The 25670-nt window shown below is 40.1% G+C and overlaps 3 protein-coding genes across 6 annotated transcripts; 1 reads left to right on the top strand and 2 right to left on the bottom strand.

Moving 5' to 3' along the window:
* Positions 1-12449: 12449 nt before the first annotated feature.
* LOC103707129 ((DL)-glycerol-3-phosphatase 2-like) lies at positions 12450-14500 on the top strand. Of its 4 annotated transcripts, XM_008791506.3 has the most exons (6): positions 12455-12617; positions 12698-12922; positions 13025-13085; positions 13209-13356; positions 13477-13553; positions 14227-14500. In XM_008791506.3, exons 1-6 carry the CDS (start codon positions 12506-12508, stop codon positions 14357-14359), a joined length of 756 nt encoding a protein of 251 aa, XP_008789728.3. In that variant the 5' UTR covers positions 12455-12505; the 3' UTR covers positions 14360-14500. The 4 variants fall into 4 exon arrangements, with proteins under 4 accessions (XP_026660448.2, XP_026660449.2, XP_026660450.2 ...); XM_026804648.2 differs by having other exon boundaries at positions 12452-12617; positions 13209-13553; XM_026804649.2 differs by having other exon boundaries at positions 12453-12617; positions 12698-13085.
* Positions 14501-14636: 136 nt separating this feature from the next.
* LOC103707087 (histone H4-like) lies at positions 14637-15868 on the bottom strand. Its single transcript, XM_008791446.3, has one exon. The coding sequence runs from the start codon at positions 15162-15164 to the stop codon at positions 14853-14855; it is 312 nt and encodes a 103-aa protein (XP_008789668.1). The 5' UTR covers positions 15165-15868; the 3' UTR covers positions 14637-14852.
* Positions 15869-16133: 265 nt separating this feature from the next.
* On the bottom strand, positions 16134-24864 carry LOC103707086 (NADPH--cytochrome P450 reductase). The gene is made up of 18 exons (XM_008791445.4): positions 24075-24864; positions 23918-23977; positions 23745-23821; positions 23610-23667; positions 23425-23508; positions 23294-23330; positions 22105-22174; positions 21720-21914; positions 21530-21622; positions 19799-20027; positions 19627-19710; positions 19400-19551; positions 19226-19322; positions 18115-18264; positions 17944-18021; positions 17744-17866; positions 17509-17622; positions 16134-16567 (listed from the first exon to the last, which is right to left on the bottom strand). The coding sequence occupies exons 1-18, from the start codon at positions 24411-24413 to the stop codon at positions 16487-16489; spliced, it is 2121 nt and encodes a 706-aa protein (XP_008789667.2). The 5' UTR covers positions 24414-24864; the 3' UTR covers positions 16134-16486.
* Between the last annotated feature and the right edge of the window lie 806 nt (positions 24865-25670).

Below are 25670 nucleotides of genomic sequence, written 5' to 3'. Positions count from 1 at the left end.
GATTGTAGATTAGTAAGTCCTTCATGTGCATGCAGGGGGGTGCTTCCGTTCGAGATGTGAGAGTTGCCAATTTGATATGGCTGCTTTTAAATATGAATGCATATGCTTTGGAAAATGAAAATTGCATTTTGTGTTACTTATATGTCACTTGCACCAACTTTAGTTCAATATTTGGGTGGAAGTGTTCAGTTAAGATAGGATGTCAAATCTTAGCAAACTGCTTTGGGATACACTGGCCACCATTAGCACTTCCATTCGAAGAGGTTGAGGTATTTCCCTTCTATTCTCCTGCTTCTGTTTTATCATAAACATGTTCTCTTTCAAGAGAGTCAAGAAACTCCAAGGTTCTCTTTCATGAAAACCAGTGGCATAATTATACTATGGATTATGAATTCCAGCTTTCAAAATACACAACCAACTATGAGCTGCATCTATTTCAGATTGATATCAAACTAGAGATGAATTTAGGGACTTTTCTCGACCATAATGGTCTATCTGTGTCTATTTCTTCATGTTCGAGGCCACTACTGTTGTAATGTTTCTAGTAATAAGCATGGTATGTATGGTTGCAATATACATAGATTTTGGATGTACGAAAGAATGATGTCTATAAGAATTCACTTGTTCCTGGGATGTCCCGGGGGCAACTTGAGCATTTTATCTTTGCTGGTTTGTGCTTGTGTCCTTCAAAATCTCGAAGATGCTTAGTAATGATTTTGTCTATCAAAAATGATGTTCCCTTACACATGTAAAATACACAGATATTAGGCCATGAAAACAGCCCATGGTTCAGTTCAAGCTTTGGATTTTTTAAATATGATTATTGTGTCACTAACTGAATACACCTAAGTTGAAGATCTGCAGTTATCCCTAGAAATTGATATGCTGTTAGCTGCTTGTTTTATTTTACTTGCTTTATATTTAAAGATGGAGGGCAACCTTATGTCAGAAGAATCTGACTGCCTGCATTTAACTCTCCGCTTGTTACAGAAATCTGCATTGTTTTCATATTTGCAAGAGAAGAAGTCTGCCAAAAGTTGGGAGTTCTTTATAAAACTTTGGTAACATTGCAGTTTATGAAGCCATCGAAGTGCTTTTAAAGATGCTAAAGTTAAGTTACACAATGCCAACTCTACATAATCCAATAGCATTATCTTTTATGCATTTAACAGCTACATTTAAAATGATTTCACTTTATTATTATTTGTTCCTTTTTAGATCAGGTAGTGTTTTGTTCTGGATGAAAATCTTCTAAAACATTAATTTATTGTGTTACTTATGGTCCAACAATAACCAAATCCTTCTTGAGAACTTGTACTGAACAACCTCCCTTCCTCCACAACCATCCCACAAGGTTCTAAAAGTTTTCTCCTTCCTTTGGCATTATTAGTTTGCCTTTGACTATGAAAGATTTAGGAGTCACAATTATATGTTATCGAGTTTGTTTTGACAGATTTATGTATGAATTGTTATCATTGCGGAAATTGAATTCTTTTCAATTTTTTTTTGCTTTATTTAAAATTTAAAATGCGTATTATATTGCCTCTATAGCCTGAACATAAATTCTTTATTTTAGATGTGGAGTTTTTTATGTTAGTCCACATTATCTGCTTTCTGAAGGCCTCCTTTACTATCTTTTTACAAAACAAGGTTCAGTTCAAACTGTTCTGAAGGCAGATCCCAGCTGTGGAGAAGTCTGTGCTACAATATTTCAGCCGCAGGCATTGTCAAAAGGTTGCTGCATGACCATCTCCTTCCTGATGGCTAAATTCACTTTCCTTAATTTGACTGTTGCCTTGCTAAAATCATAGTTGCTTCTAAAAGGATTTTGAACTGGGTTATTCTTTAATAGGTGATTGCTAATATTTGTATAATTCATTTTTTTGTGAGTACCACAAGTTTTCCAAAGCTTATTGTTCTTCCTTGGGACAATCAACTTTTAGATTGTTGCATTTTCTTCTATAATTTCCTTCAGAATGACATAATATATCAGTTTCGAGTTATTAGTCTTGGTATTTTTTTTAATTTTAATGTTCATTATTTTTGCAGTATTCATTAACTAATCTGTTGATTTGCATATGGTATAATCAATTTAAGGTGCTTTTTGGTACTAATCAAAGCTCAATTTTGCTGCTGTTTGGTCAGCTGGTTCAGGTATAATATTGGACTATTTGGATGGAGATGTTGTGGCTCCTGATTTGGTGCTTCTACTGCAAATGGATGCCACAGGCATTAGTTATCTTCGGTGTTCATAATTTGTACCCTGTTTTTCATTTCTTTTTCTTCTTTTGTGAGACTACAAAAAAAAAAAAGAGAGAACTCAACTTTAGCCAGTTCACTCATCATTTTAAAATGGATGGACTTCTCCAAGTATTTATTGGCAATATCAGTGCCTATACCTTAACTAACTGGTTCCATCGCTATAAGAAAGGTTTTAAGAACAACCCTTGGCTTGCAGAGATTGAGAACATTTTATAACCTGTTGTCAAAATGACGTCAACCTTCTGACTCGGTGCTGGTTTTATAGACAAGGGATCTTTGGTTAGTTTGGTTCCTCAGAAAGATTCTCAACAAAAAGTAGAAAAGGCATGTTTGATATGTGGAATTACTAGGCACCAAATATAAGTCGAAAAGCTTGTTTAACAAGTGTATTCATATGTTTGTTGTGTTGATGAATAATGATTGTGGAATGTCGGATGTTTTGCATATATATTTTTAACAAATTAAATTTTAATGTGTTTGTCACTCATTTTTCAGTTGAGGAGTACACCATCAATATTTCTAGAAATGTGCAGCAATACCTCTCATGGTTCTCACAATTAGCAGGTAAAAATACTTCAATGGCCTTACGAATGAAGCCCTTCTTCAAGTACTTTTTATTCAAATGGTGTTAGGTCTTACCGAGCTGAAGAGAATGTGTCATTAGGCATTATCAACTAATTCAAGTAGCAAGAATTCAGTTTTTCCTTTTCCTGACAATACTTACATGATGAAAAACTTCTTTGTAAAGATGCACAAAACCCTTTGCTCTGAACCAATTTGGTAAAACCCAGTGAGTGGAGGCTGAAGTCGTGATGATCCAGGAATTTGAGTAAAATGCATGCACATAATATGGACTTATGTAAACATCATTTTATCCTTAACAGGAACGGAGCAACGCTCGCAAGGCTAAAGATGTAAAAACCAGGACTTGGAAACGTATCCTGTGAGGACAAGATCTGATAGATGTGGATGATGGTGGCGACTGGTGAGTGGTCTTTTGCTTTAAGACCTCTATCTCAAGATAAAAAAGGCACTCTTTTATGTATGACAATGATTCGATGATTGTAATTTCTATCTTCTCATTTGGCCGAGCTTTTAGGACTGCAGAATCGATTCCATGGTTTTATTGAAACAATAAATAAAAGTGATTTCTCTGTGTAAATTTTCAACAAGATTGATCGAGAGAGTGTGTGAATAAAACCTTGATTTCTGATGTGATGATGACTTGTCTAGCAGGTATGAGAATTTATAGAGAATAAATTGAAGATTATGTTAATTTTTATACGATAAATGAATTGTCAAAAATATACAACTTTTGTGCCGGGACGAAAAAAAAGCGAATGGTGATGAGTGCTTATTGACATATTGGACTGTCAAATAGTGATGGATAGAATTCCAAAGTCATTTGTCTTCTGTGGTCTTATTTAGATGAGATTCTCTTTTAAGTCAGGAACTTTGAACCCTTTTTTGCCCACTTTCATAAGCGGAAGAGTATGGTATCCTTGAAGTTACTAAGGTTTAGTTGGTAGGTAATAAATCTTACTAACAGAGTGAATGCGACTTTTCCATCTGCAATGTGCTTATGACTACAAAGATTAGTAGCAGATAGAATGTTTATTGCATGTTTATGTACAACCATGACTTGAGCCACAGTTTAATCACACAAATGTATCTTCCCCATGGTTTAGCATGGGCAAATGAATCAGTCTGTTCGCATTATTTTTTTTTGACTTAACAAATGTTATTGCACTTCTTTGCTGGTCAAAATTTTGATTGTTCCTGCCAACTGTGTAGGTGGAAGCTGGTTACAGGTAGAACCAAAGAATTACCTTCTATTGAGTGTTGAGGTGAGTTTAAAATTGAATACATCCGAGTCGGCAAAAGAAGCTTTCTTCGTGATTAATGTTCCAACTCTGCTCTATATGAGACCTTCCAGAACTCAGCAGATCAAACTTTTGACTAATGAAGTAATTAGCGATCAAACGACAAAGTTAATGATTTTGAGGGGGTGAAAAATGGAAGCTTTCTTCGCCGCCCCATCCACTGGCCAGCAAAATTTTGCCCAAGCAGGTTTCAGTTGATCCGAACATGGGCTGCTAGTGCTCTTGTTATTGGATTTTATGAAGGATAAGCCTTTTCTTTTTCTTTTTCTTTTTTCTTTCTATTTTTTTTTTTTTTTAGGGAAGCCTTTTCTTTGGTAGCAGAAGTCTTCTATATAGAGTGATGTACCCGTTTTTGATTTTTTTTTTCCTGAAAATTTGTTCAAGCACCAATCTTCTAACTATTGCTTTGTTAATTTTTTTTCAAAGAGATCCGCTTCCCTAATTGAACTGGTTATATTGTGGAAACTGGAGACTCGAGGCTTTTGAATAGGTCAAAAGCAAAGGCGATGGTCTGAAGCTTTATTACTCATTAGTCAATGTTAGTCTCAATTTTGAACTTTATCCCTCTGCTATTGTAGTGCTGGCCTAAGAAAATGTTTCAGTCTCCCCTGCTCTTTTGAGATTGGTGGGTGCATTCTTATAGAATTGGTGCATGCTGTAGAAAGCTAGATAATGCTTTCTCACGGGGTTCCGGAAAAATTTTGCTGGCTTGTTGGGCTGGTTCTGCAGTGGAATTTTAGCGAGAAGGACAGTTAATGGTGTTTTTGGTTGCTTTCTATCTTCTGTTATATAACTCATCCAAGCAAAAATAAATTTAAAATTAATATATTACAAATACAGATTCTAGACATTCATGCAAGATGTAAGCCTTGATGCTACTTCCAGAAAAAAAACACCACAAATTATAAATTTGAATGCTGTATACATACAAATTTATACTTCTTGCTCAGGGTATGGAAACTTGCATGCTTTCTTGCTCATGGAGTGCACGATTTATGCATCTACTAAAGCAGCATCCTTTGTCCTAGGGCAAGAATCAAACTGAAATCTTGCTGTAAGGGCAAAGAATTAATGCTGACCAAGCCATTGTGTGCCACCCATTTCTTCAATTCGACAAGAAATTGTAAAATGCGGAGTTTATTCCATAATGGTCATAACTTCAAAACTATATCCATTAAAAACTAACGAAATCGCATAACTCATCAAGGTAAGTTAAATTTATTTTTTTCCCCTAAAATTCAATTTCTAGATGTACAGACTCAAGCCCTATGATGTGGTGCATTAAATGAACGGCTATCAGCGAAGAGTGCTACGCCTCGTCTCTCGAATGGAATTTAAATTCTATGAAAAAAGTAGCAAAACACGATGTCCAACCGAACGCTCACCAAAATGCCCGGAACCATGTCAGAAACGAGACAGGCCTCGGGCACCTCCCTCACACGTGCGAGACGAGGCTAATCGGCACCGCCGCGACGGCGCTCTCCACCCCCTTGCAGCTCAACGACCGGAGCAACTTCCACGACTTGCTCCCCTCGAAGCTCCACCGCCCGGAATCCTCCGCTGCCTCCGTCGCGGGGGGGCTCCGCCGCCTCTGCCGGCTCCTGATGTCCCTCATCTCCATCGACGCCGGCAGTCTCACCGTCCCGAGCACACAAAGGTACCACCTCGGCCGTGATCTCGGCGGCAGGACCTTCGCGTCCGATTTCGGTACCTTCCTCAGCCTCTGGTACTCCGGCGTGACCGCGCCGCCCCAGAACCCGCGGGGCCGGTTGAAGCCCTCGGCGGTCTCCGGCCGCCTTTGCTCGCGGGGCTGCTTTCTTGGACTATAGAGTTCATCTTTCTTGGGTGAAGGAGCTGGCGGAGCTCCGAAAGGAAGGAGCTTTCCTTGGAGGAAGACGCCATCGGCGGCGCACATCTCTGCCGGGGAACAGGGGTGGTGGAAGAACTCAAAGTGGTCGGTTTCCGGAGGGGCGGAGCGTCGGCGGGTAGGGGAGTCCCGGGCGCGGGAGATATGTGGGCTCTTCATTGGGATGTCGGAGAGGGAGAGGGAGAGGGAGAGGGAGAGGGGTGGATTCGCGCTGCCGGGTTCGTGGAGATTGGGGGCTGTGGGTACCTCGTCGTGGAGGCCTGGAGTTTATATCGGGGAAAGAAGTTTAAATGTTCTTCGCTTCTAGAAGAGAAAAGATACGGAGAACCGAGGAAGAAAATGGGAAGGAGGCTGGAGTCTTCTGGCTTCGGCTTCTCGAGGTTGCGGTTGGTACGTTGTGGGCCTCGTCAGGTCGCCATAATTGCCCAAAAAATTAAAAACATGAACCAGAATTCTTATGTAAAAACTGAGAAATTATGGCAAAGGAGATTAGTACCGAAACTAGATTCGTGACGCCCTAAACCCAAAAATTAGATTCGGCACGCCAGATGGCTGCACACTTTCTAAAGTATAATTTTAAAAAATATATAAAGCCTAAAAATTTAATACAATTTCAATATCTATAATTAATAATAACAATCTTAATTCATACCATGCAACAGAGTTGGTCTAATTATGAAATTTGATCATTCAACTAGTTTCAGTAATGCTCTATCTAATCATTTTCTCTACCTGTGATCTTAACTATAGTCATATACTATACAACCTATAACTCTGAAAAAGAAAAAGAGAAAGCCTACAATATCTTATAAATTTTTATTAGTGTTTTCAATGATTTTTATTCAATTCCCTTTTAACTTGATCCGAATCAATTATCTTTTCGACTTTGGGTCAAATCTCAATCATATTTCTATCCTGTGATGGGGTTGCCAAGTATCACATATCCAGCTAGTGATAAGGTCTGCTATAGTTTCGCATTTTCAGCCTATGACAGGGTCTGCTATAGTTTCATATTTTCAGCCTGTGACGGAGCTTGCCAAAGTATCACATTTCTAGCTGTGATGAGGCCTACCATAAAGAGATAAGCCCAAAGTCCTTGTTCATTCATTTAAATTCATATGCATGCATCAATTCCTTTTTATTTCCAGCTTTAGACTAATTACGGTTATGTTTCCAACTCGTAACGGGGCAATCAACATAACATGGTTATTTCAAAGCACCACATCCATTAGTCCGATTATGCAAGTATAAGTTATGCCCATATATGTATCCATCATACTATCAATCACAAGCATATATGATCGAGATATGATTTTATACCAAAATTATTATGCTTTTTACTTATCTGGATCATTAACTCATGGGCATTTGTAAAGCAAGCGATGGAGCGCAAGTTGCACGGCATCAACCGTACAAAGTAAGCTCACTTCCTTTCAAGATGTATCGTACGTAGTGACTCTAGCATCATTTTTCTAGGAATCTTCTTTCCTTAATTAATAAAAAGGGTAAAACTCGAAAGGCCGCTCGGTTGATGTCCTTTTTTCAGTCTCTGGATTGCAATTGTGGATTGTGTCATGCATTGAAGCAAGCTAGATTGTGCAAGATGGCTTGATTCAATGATTTCTTTTTGAGTTGCCATAGCATTGGTCTTTCGTAATAGATGATCATCCTCAGATCATCTGCACAAAGCCAACTAAACAACTGCACTTTGAATTCGTGAGTTTAGGTTTGCGAGTCATATGCAACAAATTAAATGGTTGCAATGTTAGTAATGCATGCAGAAGTTCTTCAAGTACTTATCCAACACTTCACAACCATGGTAAGGAAGTGAACGATCTCGTCTACTGTTTTTAACTTTTTCTATCTTCATTTATATCTTTACGTTCCATCTGGCAAATGAATATCCTCTCCATCGATGAAATTCCAACTTGAATCCAAGTTATAGTACCTTGGAAAAGTGAAATTTTGTCTCTTGGGATGTCTATTTCGTTAAAAGCTTCGATAAAATTGTCGGACCTCGCCCGAGTAGATAAATTAAAATTGATGTTTTAGCAAAAAAACAAAAGGGAACCACATTGCTGCACCAACTTAGAAAGGAACCAATTCCGTTCGATTTCAAGTTAGAAAAAAGTCAGAAACGATAGCTTTGTGATTTTGATTATGGGAGGAAAAAAAAAAGACTAAGAGGCAGCAGGATGACTTCAGAAGAGCATGACTTGGACGTGCTCACGCGTAATCTTTCCGTGTATTCCAAGGTAAAGAGCAGTGGAACGCACGTCTGTTTGCCGACGGCGAGACGGGCCACGTTGGTTCCACCGTGTTCGGTTTTTCCTTCCTTTGGACTTGGGATCCCACTCGGGTCCTTGTCACTGGAACCGCCCCTTCTAGAGCAGAATGGACCGTTCTTCGTTGCAGAAAACGAAGTGCTCTAGAAGTAGCTCAGAGCATTTCATTTCCACGATTGAACTCTTAAATTGTCGTTTTAGCTTATTTTCTGTGGTCCTTTGGTCCAACCTAGAGTTGCTTCAGGATCTGTGTTGAATAAATGTCCCAACTAGAAATATGGATCTGACGATTTTAGTGATGGTTTTCGTCGTCCCTAAAATTTTGCCTAAGTTCGGTCCACCAACCATACGACGGCACGTGTCCAGTAAAATCAACAGCCAATCAAATCTTTAAATAATCGGTGTGATTCGTTATAGTTTGGCACGATCTTAAAACACCAAAAAAAGAATATCGAGACCGGCCGGTGTATAACGAAAGTGCTTGATCATGGCATACTTGAAAAGAAAAATTTCCTAATCATCTTGATCAACAAATATGGAAAGAACTTAACTACTCACTCTCGAATCATACAATCCTAATCACGTAGATCGATTTGCATCCTCTTCTCTATAATTACCAACCACAGGAACCCCCAGATATAAAGAAAAATTCAAATACCATACTCTCATACTTCTATCTCTCTTTTGTTGCTTCTATTTCTTCTCGAAACTCTGCTTGACTTACATATCGGATGGTCCTCAATGTGATATATTCCGACGACCCCTTGATCGTTTTCTATGATTATAAAACAGCTCTAGCAGCGTGCTGCACTCCTTCCGCTCAATCGAGCAAATCGGTATGTCCACCTATTAGGTCGTATTTTGAGGGGCGCCAACTATTAATTTTTATGATCTCATTTGCAAGTATCTTGGATTAGGTTGCTCGAATTAGGTGACACGCTAATGCTACTTTATGAATTGGTACAGTACGGATTATGTCGAGGCCTATTGTAGCGGACAGGGAGAATAACAAAACAAAAAAAAAAGAACAAGAATACATATTAATTATGTGGTTCGATCTATTGACCTATAGCCACGAGCAAAAACAATTCAAAAGCTTTACTATGCAAAAAAAAAAAAAAAGATCACGGAGTACAAGATTTTTTCACAAACCCTAGCTTCAAATACACCCAATTTCTTGAATCCTCAAGTGCTCTATTATTTTGAGATTACAAAAAATATATATAATAGAGTAAATCAATTTAGATTCGAACTAGTGTCTAAGTTGATTTAGGCTCAATCTTTAGACTTTATAAACCAAAGGCATACTCAACAAGGTATAATACTTTCTCATTTCATTTAGAAATTAGATTTTTATGAGGATGGCTCAACGTCCGATCGTGTGGTTCTTATAATTGGCTGGGGAGCTACCAGAATCCGGCCCAAGTGTATGTGCTCATGGGAGTGCATGTTATGCGTGCCCTTCGTGCACGGCATGATGAGTGAAGCATCATGCGGACACATTAATTCCTAGTCTTGGTACATATTCCAACTTGATGGGCATCATGATATTGAGTCGCAGGTCTTGAACCTCTCGCATGATGGTTATCATGGAAACCCGAGGGACTTCCAATAAAGCTCACGACAAAATCCTTGAGGTAGAATAGAAAAAAGCTATTTTCCGGGATGATGTCAAGAGAGTTTGGTAAGTTTGGTGGTTCCAACTTCCAACACGAAATCATTCATGAAACAACACTCGATATATTTACTTTTCCTTTTTTGCAGAAAAGAATAGAATGTGACTGCATGGGGGCCGCCATGACATGAAGACATTATAGAATTAACGTAAAATCATGACATTGAAGAACATATATGCAAAAGTGGACAAAAGAAATAAAGTGGATAAGAGAATGGAGGCTGATAGCTGCTTCTACATGAAAGGTGATGCATTGAGGCATTATCTTGTCTCATGTCCCAAGATCCGGAAAGAACCGCACCTGTGATGCAGAAAGCATGGCTTGGTTCGTAGGTTTAGAGTTTTAGCTTGCTACAAAAAAATGTTTTAACCTTATAGGTTGATGGTTATAGCAAATCGATTGGTTAATTTTAACAATAACATAAATAAAGAATTGTTCCAATTATCACTTGTTTGCTGACTAAATAGTTATTCATTGTTGACACAGCTTTACGGGCTAAATAGTGATCCTTTACGTAGGTTTGGAGGTCTAGCACGAGTCTTACAATAACTTAGCAGAAGATTAAATTATTCTTTGCAGAATTTAAACTAAGCTAGCAGTGAATAAAGCAATTAAAATTTTAAAACTACAAACAGAAGATAACTAAGTGAAAAAAGAGACTAACAAAGATAGCTAATCGAAGGTTATCGTTATCATCTTAAGAATCCACCGCACACCATTGAATGAGATATGGACCTACCTGGAATCCACTAGGCTGAGATGCGCAAAATCCACCGTACCAAAAAACAAAAAAATGGAAGCACTCGCTAGTTAATTTATACCCCAAGAAAAACAATCTTTCATTGATATGAAGAAAAAAAAAGAGTGCATACAAGGCATTCATGGACTCCAAAGGCCCCTTACATTGATAGCTGGAGATCGGTCGGTGCCCTTTAGAGCCTGAAAAGGACTCAAATAACTTACTAAGCAAAGATTATAACAAATTCTTGGTCTTAGCGATATTTTGGATGCCAAAAATGATTTGATGGTAGGGTTTCTACCATGCAAGTCAGTTTGACAGTACTAGGTTGATTAGGACTTGCAATGTCCGGGCTTATGGGACTCAATTTGGATTTGACAGCTCGGCATGGAGCTTGGTAAGATACTATACACTCGAGATGGATGGTTGCCACGTACTCATGCGATATCCTAGCTACTTCTAGTGTCAGCCCCGATCGACTCCTTCACTAGAACTATATGATCGCCACCTAGCTGTTGGTGGTCGAGATGCCTCGTTTGATCCCATGGATATGGACATGGTCACTGGCATGGGCATATACTTTTCTCACGAGCTCTTTCTATCTTTCTGAGGGGAAAAAAAAAAAGACCTTGAATGGGGAGCTTGCTTTCTCAGAAACCCACATGAGAGAGAGCATATTTAAGCACCTGAATTAGGGTGTCCCGTTGGGGTTTCACTCTCCAATTACTGAAGTCAATATGAGCTTAGCTGGGTTGGTGCTGAGCTGTGTTGGTACATTTTGATATTAAAATAAAAATAATTTATTAATAAAATTTTGAGAAAGTTGGGAGAATATGAATGGGAGTTTCTTGGATGGACACCATTATTCATGTGCATGCAAGTTTTATACATTAACTCCACTCGTCATGTGCTAATGGGGTCAATTATTTCTATTATTTTTGTAACGGAATATTTAACACACTCTTTCGCTACTCTTACTAGTCTTGTGTTAAAAGCCTTAATATTCTTTTTTTTTAAAAAAAAAAGTTACCGCCCTCTTTGGCTAACAATGGACAATATTAACTCACAAATAAGCCTATGAATAGACCCCTCACATTAACCTCTAAGAGACATTAGCACGACACATCATCATCCCATGAACCCAAAAATTTGAGAGTTCTCACGCCAAAGAATGGTGATTTCTTGGTGGAGGTTTGGGCTCCACCTCTTATGCAGAGTTGGCTTTGAACCTTACGACGATCCAATTAGACTGAAGGGGATAAGCCAAAGAGGTCTGCGCCTACTATTTTATGAGCTTTGCCAACGACATAGGGCTTGCATCTTCTTAAAGAGGACGAGATTTCTATGCCTCAGCCTAATTAGTGTCGTCGCTTTAAAGAAAATTTCTTATTTTCTGTTGTATTTTTGTTCTAATTATTGCGTTTTGCACCCACAAGTTGTAACTACAAATTGTAACAATAGTTAACCAAGTAATAGATATTATAAATTCCAAGCAACGATCTTTCAATCATTTATCCTCGAACAAACAATATCCCTTATTTGTAGAATTGTAGTTGGTGCAAAATAGATTCCGCGGGGCACCATTGCCTTGTTTCGACCCCTTGTGGGCCCGGGCTTCGGCCCAAGTGGTGGTATAGGTGCAATCCCTTCTTATTTCTATTTTTTTTTATCTTGATCGAAATCAGTTAGGCGTATGAGCCTAAAAAAAAAATCTCTGTCTGCTAATCTTTTTTTAAACTTTCTTAGAAAGCAAGCCCGTTGACCTAAATGGAGCTGACCCGTAACCCCTGGATATGGCCATGGCGTCGCCCTCCTCCGCCGGATTGGAGGGAGAGACTGAGAGGGTCTCTCCACCCAAAGGCGCCATCACCCATGTTATCTTCGACTTTGATGGCACCCTCATCGGTAAGCTCGCCCCCCCCCTTCCCTTCTCTCTCTCAGCAAACATATCTACCGACGGGTTGCTTTCCATCATGGTGACGCAGACACGCAGCCATTCTACACGTTGGTCCAGGAGCGGATCCTGTCCAGGTTCGGGAAGCCATACGACCCGTCCATCGAGGCCAAGCTCATGGGGAAGAAGCCAACAGAGTCGGCCCGCATCTTCGTGGAAGAGACGGGCCTAGCCGGCCTCCTCACTCCCGAAGGCTTCCTCGAGGAAAGGAACGCGATGCTGACGGAGCTCTTCCCTTCCTCCCAACTCTTGCCCGGCGAGTTCTCCAAACTCCCCATCTTAGGCCTTTTATTCCTCTTCCTCATACCCCTTTATTTGCATTTCGGATGCTTAAATGGAACTCTTGCCCTTATTACAGGAGTCAAGCGCTTGGTCAGTCATCTTCATGCAAATGGGATACCCATGTGTGTGGCGACAGGGTGAGTTTCTAATTGTGTGTACAAGATAATGTGTTTGACAAAAAAAATTTTCTGCCACCCGCTACCTTGTTTAGAAAGAAATTCAGATCATTTCAAAACCAGAATGACCTAATTTTTTGGCAGAACTTATAAACATAATTTTGAAGTGCTGACCCAAAATCATGGTGAAACATTCGCCATGATGCATCATGTGGTCTTGGGTGATGATCCAGAAGTAAAGAAACGCAAGCCGGCCCCGGATGTATTTCTTATTGCTCTGAAAAGATTTGAGGTATTACTGACAAATGTTGTTGTTTCATCTTTGTTGACAAGATATTTCCTTTCCATGGTGTTCTCTTCCATAAAATCTTTTTTGTCTTGCAATAAATCACTCGACATATTTGTTGATCAGGGTAACGTGGACCCAAGTGAAGTTTTAGTTTTTGAAGATGCGCCATCAGGAGTAGCTGCAGCAAAGAATGCAGGGATGTAAGCAATTTATCAGAAAATCATTTAATTCAATGGTGGAATTCTCATTACCTGCAGCTATGAATACAGAGGACATAACCTTGGATAGAAATATGATGAAACAGGATTAATTTTGACAATCAATTATCTTGTGCGAGCAACCTAGTGGTTAATTTCGGTTCTCAATTTTAGAAGCGGCCATTTTGTTTTCTTTTATTTTTATTCATCTTAGGCTAGATTTGGCATCTCGTTTTCACCTTAAGGACCAGAGTTGTATCTTTCTCGCAATAGAAGTATTCATTTTTCTTTGCACAAATTTACTATTAAATCACACAATAGTTATTTTAAAATCTATGCAGATGAATGAATTGGAAAAATCTTTTAAGACCTATGTAAGAAACTATCCGACAGTCCGAAAACACAATGAAAGAAATCATTCTTTCACAACAAAGATGCTAGCTTTGTCATTTTGCATTTTCCTAAATATCAAATCCAGATGGATGTGATCTGCAATACTAAAAGACAAACCCTAAGAATTTATTTAAACTAGGAATAGTTTAACATGTTACTAGCATTTAGTATTTTGCATTATTTTTCATGTTTCATTATGGACTCGATTTCATAGCTTGTTTTTAAAATTTTCTTCTATTTTAGTGCTTTCCGGATCATCTTTCCAATTGTATCCATTACGCAGGTCTGCGGTAATGCTCTCAGACGCAGGGCCGGATGCTTCCGCTTACAAACAAGCAGACCAAGTTCTCAGCTCGCTGCTAGATTTCAAGCCAAGCCACTGGGGCCTGCCACCTTTTAAGGACACGGTGATTTGAAGATATTATATGAATGGCACAAGTATTCATGGGAACCACCTGTTTAGATTTATTTCAAGGATTCATCCAATTGGCTTCAATTGGTTCAAGATTTAAATGGTCATGATTAATCGAAAACAACTCATTTTTCTATCTTGCAAATCAAAGGATTCACAACTAGTTGATTCACGTTGCATTAAAGTTGCCTGGTTTAGCATTCCACTCGGAAGTATTCGACCAGTTCTTTGGGGAAATATGCTCCTCACATGAACGCTGCAAGCATTTCGTCAAACAGATAACATAGAATTAGAGCGCTAATTAAAATTTAATGCCATCTACAAATACACGCATATCACCATTACAAAATCGTTCATAGGTTATGCGAACACAATTTACCAAACGAAGAATCCCATCGACTGTGCACATCATTAACATTGAGGGGGGAAATTTGTTAAACTAAAATGCTAAGCAATAAGTCCATCAAATCTTAAGGCCATGCCCAAAACTCTAAGCTCTAGCCGCCGAAGCCGTAGAGGGTGCGGCCCTGGCGCTTGAGGGCGTAGACGACGTCCATGGCGGTGACGGTCTTCCGGCGGGCGTGCTCGGTGTAGGTGACGGCGTCGCGGATGACGTTCTCCAGGAAGACCTTGAGCACGCCTCTCGTCTCCTCGTAGATGAGACCGCTGATGCGCTTCACGCCGCCACGCCTCGCCAGGCGCCGGATCGCGGGCTTCGTGATGCCCTGGATGTTGTCCCGGAGGACCTTCCGGTGGCGCTTCGCTCCGCCCTTACCCAAACCCTTGCCTCCCTTCCCGCGTCCCGACATCTCCTTCGAGCTCTCTCCCTCCTTTATCGCCTCCGTGGAGCTTTAGCTTTTTCGCCTCATTGCGAAGGTTGGGTCGGGTCCCTCTTTTATATTTGGGCAGATGTCGCGCTGGCTGTTGGATGGGGCCGCGATCCGGGAGGAGCTTCTGTCTCTATATCTGGCCGTCGGACTGGCGGATCTCTCATTTCATTGGAGGAACCGAGAACCGCCGGATTTTGGTACCTACGGGGAAACCGTGAACGAATTTCAGCGCGCGCTCTCTCGAAATTGGGGATCCGCGGTCACATGCGACCCACACGTGGCTTGACGAGAAATCCTTGGAAACCACTCGAGTCTTCCCAAACTTTACCGAACAAAGCGGCTGCGGCTTCCTATTCTGACTCCAAATTCTCTTGTTGGCCCAAGAGGTTTTATGGCTCTTTCTGATCCCGCCACCAGTGAGAGGGTAAATCCGATTTCATTGGTACCAACCTCCATGGAATTTATGGACCATATCATCCTGTTTGTTCTTTGATGAACAAGCGGAGCAATTTCTCTAGGCTTCAAGTGCCTATCTAACGGAACCTCTTCATTCAACGGACCCTGCCTTCCATTTATCTTATAAATAAAAGGTGAATAATGACCGGGCATTCATTCATCCTCTTAGAATCCTTTGCATTGCTTAACATAATTTAAGCACTGATACAAACTAACGGGCTTGATTGAGTCATGGAGATTTCGATCATCGAATCTGAAAACTTCTGTATCTCTTCTGCGAGAGGAAATATGTTGATGAGCAGTAACGAGAGGAAACGGCAGGGCTTCATTTTAGAGCAGTAGCATCGGCCATGGCACCTGCTAAAAAGGCAGAACACAACCACAAGCTGGGGCATATGATCCAGGAACACGTGCACAATATCAATCAGAGGATAACTTGAGAGGCTATTAGAGACAAATGGCAGCACCACTCTTTGCAATGCACTCACAAGATGGGGAATCCACTTATACATGCTACAGCTTCCTGTATAAAATGTCTTCGGTGTTCCATTCCCAGAAGAACCCCTTGCCTTCATTATATGGTACTTATTTTCCCAACAAATCAGCCTAATTAAAAAAAATATACAAATACTATATATAATATAAGTCCTTGTTAGAATGTTAAAAGAATCACATAATCGAGACAACATAAGTCTTTGTGGTGGCTGAGAAATAGGGGCACACTTGTAGTGCCCCCAGCATCAAAGCCTACTTCCCCGAGACGTTGGAAACCCAGTATTAAGTTTTCACGAGGGAGTGCCGCTACACTTAAAGATCTTAGGGGAAGCCACTTGTAGGAAAAAAACTCACCACACATCCCTCAGATATCTGCCCTCCATTTGCAGACTCTTCACCATGCTCTCAGTCTTGGAACTGTCTAAAGATCCCTGGAAAACAAATTCAACAGATGAGCTTAGACAAAAAAATGGCTAAATTTCTTTTGTAAAAAAAAAAAAAAACATCAATTATATGCTTCCAGGCATAACCTCATTTAATTTAAAAATAAAAATAAGAAGAAGCAGAATATTGGCCCATCAATTTACAAAAACAGTCCCCAAATCTCTCTCTCTCTCTCTCTCTCTCTCTCTCTCTCTCTCGCATGTGTTCGGCAACAAAAAGAAACCCAAGAAAATGCGGAAAAAATAAAAAAGATGTCATGTTCAAAGTGTCATCAAAGTAAACTACAAGGATCCAGTTTAAAGGAATACTACAACAGGGGGCTCAGGAGTAGCACATGAGGGCAGAGTGATAAAGAGCTGACGGATAATGTGGGCATGCACCGAAGATCTAGGAAACTCCAGGTGGGGAGAATCGCTCAAATCTATGTTGAATAAATCAGAAAGAAGAGAGGAAGGTGACACTAAATAGTTGACACAATGTTTATAATTCTTTAAGTGGACTACCACAGCATGATGAGAAACAAAACTCAAGGACTCAGAAGTCTAATGGACTGATAAATGCACCAAAGACATAAGAGACCACCAAGGAAGAGAAGTGCTCAAATCTATGTTGAAGAATCCACAAAGAAAAGAGAAAGGTCTAGAGCTTGCAGTAACAGCAGAGATAGCCTTACACAAGAATTACTGGCAAATGCTGATTTATAAAACTGACTCCAGATAGTTGGGACAAGTGTTGAACACAGCAGTTGTGGTTCTCAAGTGCACCTAAAACACAGCTAGATCGCTAACAATACTCTCAAGGATGCAGAGAATTCTAATTTTAAGCCACCACTTCATCAGTAAAGATGATAAAAAAGACATTGTAAGAAATTGAAGCCTGCTGAAACTGCAGAGTTCTGTGGCACCATGAATTAGTGTTTAGTATGTACCTGCTCTTGAACAATGGTATGTAGTGTTCGGTGGACATCTCTAGCCATACCCTTAGCATCACCACATACATAAATATAACCACCTTGGGAGATGATATTCCATATGTCGGAGGCCTGTTCCATCATAAAGTAATTTTTTAAAAGATTGAGATTTTACTTAAATGGAAGTATGAAAGACAGATATTAGAATGAAGATTTTTTTAAGTTAATTTTTTCAAACAAGGGATTATTCAACCTTCTCAGCCATTTTATGCTGCACATATTCCTTAGTCGTGCCCTCACGAGAGAAGGCAACAATGAGCTCAGAAAGACCCCCAGTTTCAACAAAAAATTTTAGCTCGTCCTCGTAAATGAAGTCCTGCACAAGAGTCAAACTCACTTAGTAAGTGACATAGACTAGTAGTTATAGCTATTTTAGTATTTAGGATAGTGTACCAATTTACGATTCCTGCATCCAAAGAAGAGAATAGAACGACCAAGTTGTGCGCCAGCCTCCTTCAGTGCCAACCTTTCCTGAGAACATCAAGTTCCAGTAATTGGTTTCAGCAAAAGCACTAGCTTGAAGAAGAATTAATTTTGCACAAAATTTGTAATCCTGCAACGAACCTGCAAGAAGCCTCTGAAGGGTGCCAGCCCTGTGCCAGGGCCAATCATTATAATGGGCACAGAAGAATCTGCAGGCAGTTTAAAATTTGACTGTCTCACAAAAATAGGAGCCCAGCTACATTCCTGGCTTTCTTGCAATGGAACAGAATGCTGCAAAGCAGGAGTTACACAATGGCATATGATTAAGAGATATCCAATGAAAATGGACCCACTGATTATAGGATGGTAGCTAGCCAAGTCATTCCAACATGATTGTCCCACAGATGAGTGAAAAAATGGCAGAAGTAGAGCATTCAGATTGCAAGCTCCTACCCTTCTTTAATTTTTATTCATATTTGATGTCACAACCTCACTAATTTCATTTGTTCTGATTATTCTAACCTCGAAGTGATCTCATACTCAGTTAAGTCGAAACAAGTATTCCATCAAAAGCTGTGAGAGGCCTAAATAAGCTTATGCTAGTATCCACCTTCTTCTCTTTCTGATTAAGAAAAGAGAACCAGTAGAAGTTAATTTCACTGTATAGCATCGTACACATATTATAATCTAATATAGATAGAAAGACCATGTAAGCATCTAGGAATGTGAAAAATGATCATGCAGCCATCAGTGTCGTAACGGATTATTTTAATAGATGATATACTGATGCATAGTATGGTTGATATTTAATGCATTATCTTAGAATTTGGGGGAAAAACAAAGTAACTCATCAGGCAAATGATTCTTCTCTTTCTTTCATCCCCAGGAATTTGAAGATCACATGTTAAGGAATTCTTGAAGAAAATATATATAGTAGTCATATAATTCTACAAAAACAAAATGCCTGCACAAAGTTCAATGCGAACATCAAGGATATAATGAAAATGTAGCATCAAATTTTATTTCGAAATGGCAGTTTAATAGTGAATAAAATACATATCACTAAGCAAAGATGCAATTAGAATTGACTTTGAATTCTTGACAAAGGTTAAAGCTGAACAACTTTATGTATCTTAAATGCATATATGAGTTATAATTTCATGATCAAAAGTAACATAAGAAGACAAAAATGCTATGAAAAAGCTAAGATAACCAAGTTGATCAAAAGAGTACTGGAAGAAAAAAAATATACCTTCATCCAGGTTGAACAGACTCCCTTGTGAATCCTTCCTGTTGGTGTTGGTCCATACACCAATGCACATGTCACATGAATTCTAGTTGGTGCCATCCTAGAATAGACATAAGAAGTACATTCAGAAAAATATCAATTAAAAATGGAGCAAAGCATGTCTGAAACAATGATTACCTAGGTGAAGAAGATATCGAATAATATCTAGGTTGCAAACGAGGGGCTATAGCTGCAAAGAAAACTCCCAGTGGAGGCTTGGCAGAAGGGAACTCAGCCATAACTTCTAGGAGGCTCCTCTGACTTGCAACTATCCACTGAGAATATTCATCCTGCACCGCAAAAAAAGAAAACTATAATATATACAGCACTAGAAGGTTGGACAGGTTTCCACAAATTATAACAACCTTTCCAGCAGGCGAAGCCAGAAACTTTAACCGCTCGGCTTCACCAGGATCAGATGCATGCGCAGCTAATGCAACCAAAGCACTCTGTACATGAGCAGCACAAAATTAATTCTTGAGGTCAGTTGAGAGAGAGCAGTTTCTAAAAAGAGACAGGATGAGCTGACATTCTGACCTTCTTGGGTGAATTCAGGAGGTCAGCATATCGGGCAAGTGCAGTTCTTAACGTGCAAGGAGATGGGAAAGGAGGTGGTAATGAGCTGCCACTGAGTGGCGTGCCATCCTCTTTGTCAGCATGAATAGTGAAAAATGTATCTGATGCATAATCCAACAGCCTTTCTGTCTTCTCTACAGTCTCAGTACAATTTTCTGCATATACACCAACATGGTCTCCAGTTTCATACCTGGATGAAGAGAAACATTGAAGGTGAACAGTTTAACATTAAAAATAAAAAAATAAAAGAAATTATACTATATAATGAATAATAGATGAATGAGTACACCATTGATATGACTGGCAACAGGGCTAACATTTGCAAGCACACAACTATCTAAGATCATGTTATAACTGATATTAACAAAAACCTTTAGTTAAGCAGACCTAGCCAAACAATAGGAAATTTTATATGCTACATATGATAATACCTATTGTAGTATATTTTCCTGGACAAGCATCATTATTGCAGATTATTTTGATCCAAGAAGTGCACGAGAAAAATGCATAAAAATCCATAAAAAGAATGATCCTTTCAAGCAGAATAAGAAACAATGATGAAATAGGTTATGATATTTGTCAAAAGTTATAAGCCTAAAATTTCTTAGTGCTGGAAAAGGAAACTCGACATGTTCGCACATCAATTTTGTATCCATGAGTCATGTCTTAAAAAAACTATGACTAACAAGATTTAAGAGAGTTCAAAATAAAGTAGAAAGTGATTTATTTCTATAAGCAAAATGAAAGTGTACAATCTAAGATCAACGGGATCAAGGATTTTTCAACCATTTGGAAAAGTTAATAAATCCTTCACAAATGCTAATATGCAAAGAATAAGGGGGCAAGAGGGTTACATGGGATCCCACATTCGGCAAGGGTTCAATCAGAATGCTCACAAATATATAATCCTTTTCGTACACATATTTATTTGTTTTCCCTCTGCACAATGTTATGGAGAAAGATAGGCATAATAGGAGCAAACAGGACCATGTTTTAGAAAAGGATGGGTACAACTTTAGTGAACTTTTTAGAAAAGGAGTGGACCTCAACTGTTGTTAAGAATGGTTTCAGGATCAGGACCAATGAAGTATGGAAGGAAAAAAGAGAATCCCTTCTCTCATGAGTGCACAAAACCCTTCCAAATCAATTTATATTGAAGAGTGTTGTGAGATATCAATTAGATGCTATCAAACAAAATTTGTTGAGGATTACTTCATGCAATTGGGCAGATTCCCACAACATCATCACACTCAATCATTCATTTACACCATTATGACTTGTACGATCAAAGAGGTTCATTTACTCTTGTTTTTCTTTAATTGTTTTGCTCATTCTTACAAAATAAAGCAGCTACATGTAAATTGTTGCTGAACATTGAAGGGTTGCCACATATAATATAAAAACATTAACAGTATCTGGATGTCGTATGAAACTCTTTTTAGACTAAAGTACAAGAGAAAACAGAAAAAACTTCTATTCTTAGAACATCATAATTAAAAGAATTGTCATATGGAAAATAGAATAACAATTATATAACGTGTAAAAATTTATTGAATGTGTAAAAATTGGGCTCAGAGTTTCAGGAAATTCTACCAAACAACAAAAAACAAAATTGAATTCTTGATATACAAGACTATATTATCAAAAAGCTATTTAAATGAGGAGCAGTTAACTAAATACAAAATAACTTACATAAGACCAGTGCCAGCAATGTCAAATTCCAGATGAATGCAGGACCGATCAGAAGCTGGCAAATGAAGTTCCCGCCGCACAGCCACATTAGCTCTTGAAGGTCCAAAAATGTTGTGTTAGTTTGATTATTTCGAGTCAGCTAGCCCTGGTGCTGCTAGATGGACCCTGACGGTAAATATATTTTTAATACCTGCATGGATGTTGGATGTCATGAACAGCATGGCCATTTGCAAGACTCCAACTCTTATCCAGATGTGCAGCTTCTTCAGGCTTGATAAAGACAACCCGATATTCCGGTACAGCAGCTGTGTAAGGAGTAGATGCACCTGAAACATCATCTACATCCCGAAGCAATTGATCCAGCTCAGGCCACAGAAGTTCCTTCCTGCAATAATAAGACATAGTGGACACATGAAAAGATATTCTAGAGTTTGAAACAGAGAAGGAAAGGAAGAAAGAAGTCTAGCCAACATTGTGGTGCATGATGGGTTGGCCTGTTAAAAAATTGGGCAACTCAAAGCCCTTCAATTTCTTGGTATGTGAATAATCTTTTAGCGCTTAGAAATACTTCCTACCATGCAGTAAAGTCATCCTCAATGCATTGATCATCATCTCCAAGACCCAATGGGACCAGGCGTTTTCCACCTGTAACAGCAAGGCAAGAAAGCAAAAAATGTCATACACGGACCTCTCACAAATTGTCCCATGCTTCAGAGAAACCTAGTGAAAATAATATCATTTACGATGATAAGAAATGGTTTGATGGAATTGCTATGGAGAAAAGAACATCTAAAAAGTCTTTACTTGGATATGGAAGAAGATTTGCTTTGTGCTACTGGACTCTATGCGAAACAGATATAGCATAGTACATAATATTTGCTCTTTTCTTTGGACTACTATCCTCTGTAAGTGCCTTCTGGTATCCTCATTACCAAAAACCAGAAGTAACTAATAAAGCACAAAGCACAGAATTTATCTTTACGTTGCACTAGCATCCCACGTAAGTGCCTCCCACATTCCTTTTTTCACAACAAAAATGAAAAGTGCCAACAGAGCACAATACATAGCATTGCTAAGTAATTCATTTCTATTGTAGACAGACACATCCAGCTCATTTGGTTCAATGGGTCCAACAATGTTACCTACAACATGTGTAACAGACAAGCAACCTATAATCAAACCTTGGAGAACATATACAGTTTTAATTGTGAGGGAGAAAATCAGCATAGAACCAATCATACACAAATATAATATTAATCATAATAGTAGATAATATGCGGCCAAAATATGAATGTCAAAAGCAAAGTAGATGGTCAGTAAGCTCTAATAGCAGAACTTTAGGCAGAACTTTGAAGCAGGCTCTATCAACAGTACCACACAAACCAGTGTACAGAGACCTTAAAGTGTTACAATGATAAAAATAAATAGTAGGGAAGAAAGAAAAGAAATGCTGATATGTTGCAACGCTTAAACAATTCTAGGAACAGCCCTTTCCTTTTAGTCGTCGGCCTTTACATCCTAAGTTGTATAAGATACTAGTCAAATAGTAACATTTTCCATTTGTAGATTAATGTCAATTTGGCAATTTAACATACGTTAGAAGAGGACTATATATACATGCATCGCTTGCCCTAGTAACTTATCAAACCAGTTCAAAGATCATGATTTCTTGTCTTGAAGTCAAAATGGAAAACAATATTGCCAGACTGATTGAAGGAACACGAGATAAAGGAGAAACAGGAGTGAAGTGTTTTAGGTGTATACCCTGATCAGCGAGGATCTCATCAACCACCTTAGCAACCTATATTTTCCAGAGCACGTTGCATTAACAGATAATCAGCACAAGAATTTGCTCATAAGAAATTGTTGATATTCAAATTAAATCATGATCCAACCTTATTGAAATGCTCATACTGCCTATTTCCCAAACCAAACACAGCATATTGAAGATTCTCTAGCCGATTCTCCCTTTCTTTCCCCTGTAAAGTAAACAACGATCAACCACCATGTCAGAAATTTGCAAGCAAACAATAACAATAAAAAGGGAAATTCCGCTGGAATTACTCAGACACACACTAACCTCAGTAAACCACTTATAAAACCTGGCAGCATTATCAGTTGGTTCCCCATCTCCATACCTATAATTTGCCAAACCAAAATTAAGTAAACCTAAATATAGAAAGAAGAAATATCCGGATTAAAGTTTCCAGCTTACGTAGCCAAGAAGAACAGAGCTAACGTCTCTTTCTTCATTTTCTCCTCATAGTCCTCATCATCGGCTGCATAATCGTCCTATCAATAGAGATATATCAAGAACAAGCCATTAAAGAATAATCAAGCACCTGAGAATTCTTAAAGCATCTAGCAAAATTCCAGCAAAGGTGTTACCAAATCGACGACTTTAAAAGTAGCTTTATCGTATCGCATTTTAGCCTCCTCCGCAAGGGCCTGATCAGGTAAAAAGATGCAACAAAAAGTCGAACTTTTAGAAAGATTTCGGGTGTGGGGAAAGGCCGACGAGGGAGATCAACCAACAAGCCCTGACCTTGGCAAACCCTTCAGCAGTGCCGGTCTGCGTGCCGAAGAAGATGGTGACCTTCTTCTTCCCGTCGTCCATGTCCGGCTCCCGGTCCGGCTTTACCACCAGCGGCCTCGGCGGCTCCACCGGCCGGCTCACCTTCTTCCCGGCCGACCGCCGCCACACTAGCACGATGGCGCACCCCACGAGAACCGCGATCGAGGTCGTCAGAATCATCAGCAGCTGCCGGTTCTCGGCGATCATCGCCGTCCCCGTCTCCGGCGACACGCCGTCGCCGACGAACTTCCCAGTTAGGATCGCCGAGAACGGATCCAGTGGCGAGGGCTTCATCGATCCCGACTCCATTGCCCCACCGACCTTCGATCGCTCGCCGGATCGCTCCGGAAGAATTGAACCCTAGCCCTCGAGAGCCTCGCCCCCCCCCCCGTCTCTCTGGCGCGAGCTTTCTTTCTTCTCTCCCTTGGAGAGAAGAAAGAGGGCGTTGGGGGAGGAGGTGGGGTAGGTGGAAGGGGGGAACCCTGGAAGTGGGTGGGAGAACGGAAGGGAAGGCTTTTATCTGCGGCTCCGCTTACCAAACCCCACTGGTCAAACCACCTACCCCCGCGGACCCAGTTAAAAGCACCGTCCCGCGTGAGTTTACCGCAATTCCCCACCCTCGCTGGGGCAACCACCACTCCAGGAGACGGTAATGGTGGTGGCCAGCGGGTCGGCCAATCGCCGTCTCCAGTATCTCCCTTCGTTCTCAATCGCCGGTTCGTGTCGCCATCGCCTGCCCCGCGCGTATCCCGTTACGGATACCCTCGCAAGAGAAGAACAAGAACGCCAATCCGAAGAGGACCCCTTGTAAGTTGTAACAGGGGAGAGTTTTGCTTACGAGGACTGGCCTAAGCACCCAGTTCCACACCCCTCGCGGGCACAAGGCCGCGGCTTAGGCAGTAATGGCGCGATATAAACGGGAAGCACAGTTGCCCTGCTGGTGCCCACCCGTTGTTGCCGGCGAACATGTGGAAGCAGATCATTCGGCACGTGTCGGGTTTTGAAGCCACCGAAGTTTGTCAGCAGGTGAATGATGCTGCGGATTGGTAGCGTCGTGCATGGCTCCTCTGGTAGTGTCGGCTGGTTGTAGCATGACCAGCTGAATTATTAGAAAGAAAATTACACAGAGGAGCAGAAAGAGAACAACATCATGTTTTCTACTTAATTTTGCAAAATTTTGTACTCAAATTCTTCAAAGTTGTTGGGGTTGAAATTTCGCCTGAGGGTGACCACTTTGGAGGAAGCCAAGAAGACGCCGACCGGAATGGAGAAAGAGGGCCTCCTCCTGCGCTCCGAGGTATCTTCACAAAGCATTGGCCGGGAATTCCGGCGAAAGCCCTCCGATGGCTTAGTTAGAGTTGGAAAAAAGTTCATGAATATTTTTGATATGGCTTATTTATAATCCTTACAAGGGTGCCTAGGTAGCGGAGGTATAGTTCATCCTCATTATGGAAGGAGATGGTTTTGACCAGATGGTATGTGGCCAAGATCAGGGCTCGCTTGAGGCACACAGTTTGAACAGTCCTTGTGCATGGCATGGTGCTGACTGGTGTGGCGGGGTATGAC

The sequence above is a fragment of the Phoenix dactylifera genome, chromosome 7 (genome assembly GCF_009389715.1).
Source record: "Phoenix dactylifera cultivar Barhee BC4 chromosome 7, palm_55x_up_171113_PBpolish2nd_filt_p, whole genome shotgun sequence".
NCBI classification, from domain to species: Eukaryota; Viridiplantae; Streptophyta; class Magnoliopsida; order Arecales; family Arecaceae; genus Phoenix; species Phoenix dactylifera.
This window is presented reverse-complemented; position numbering and strand designations above follow the sequence as displayed.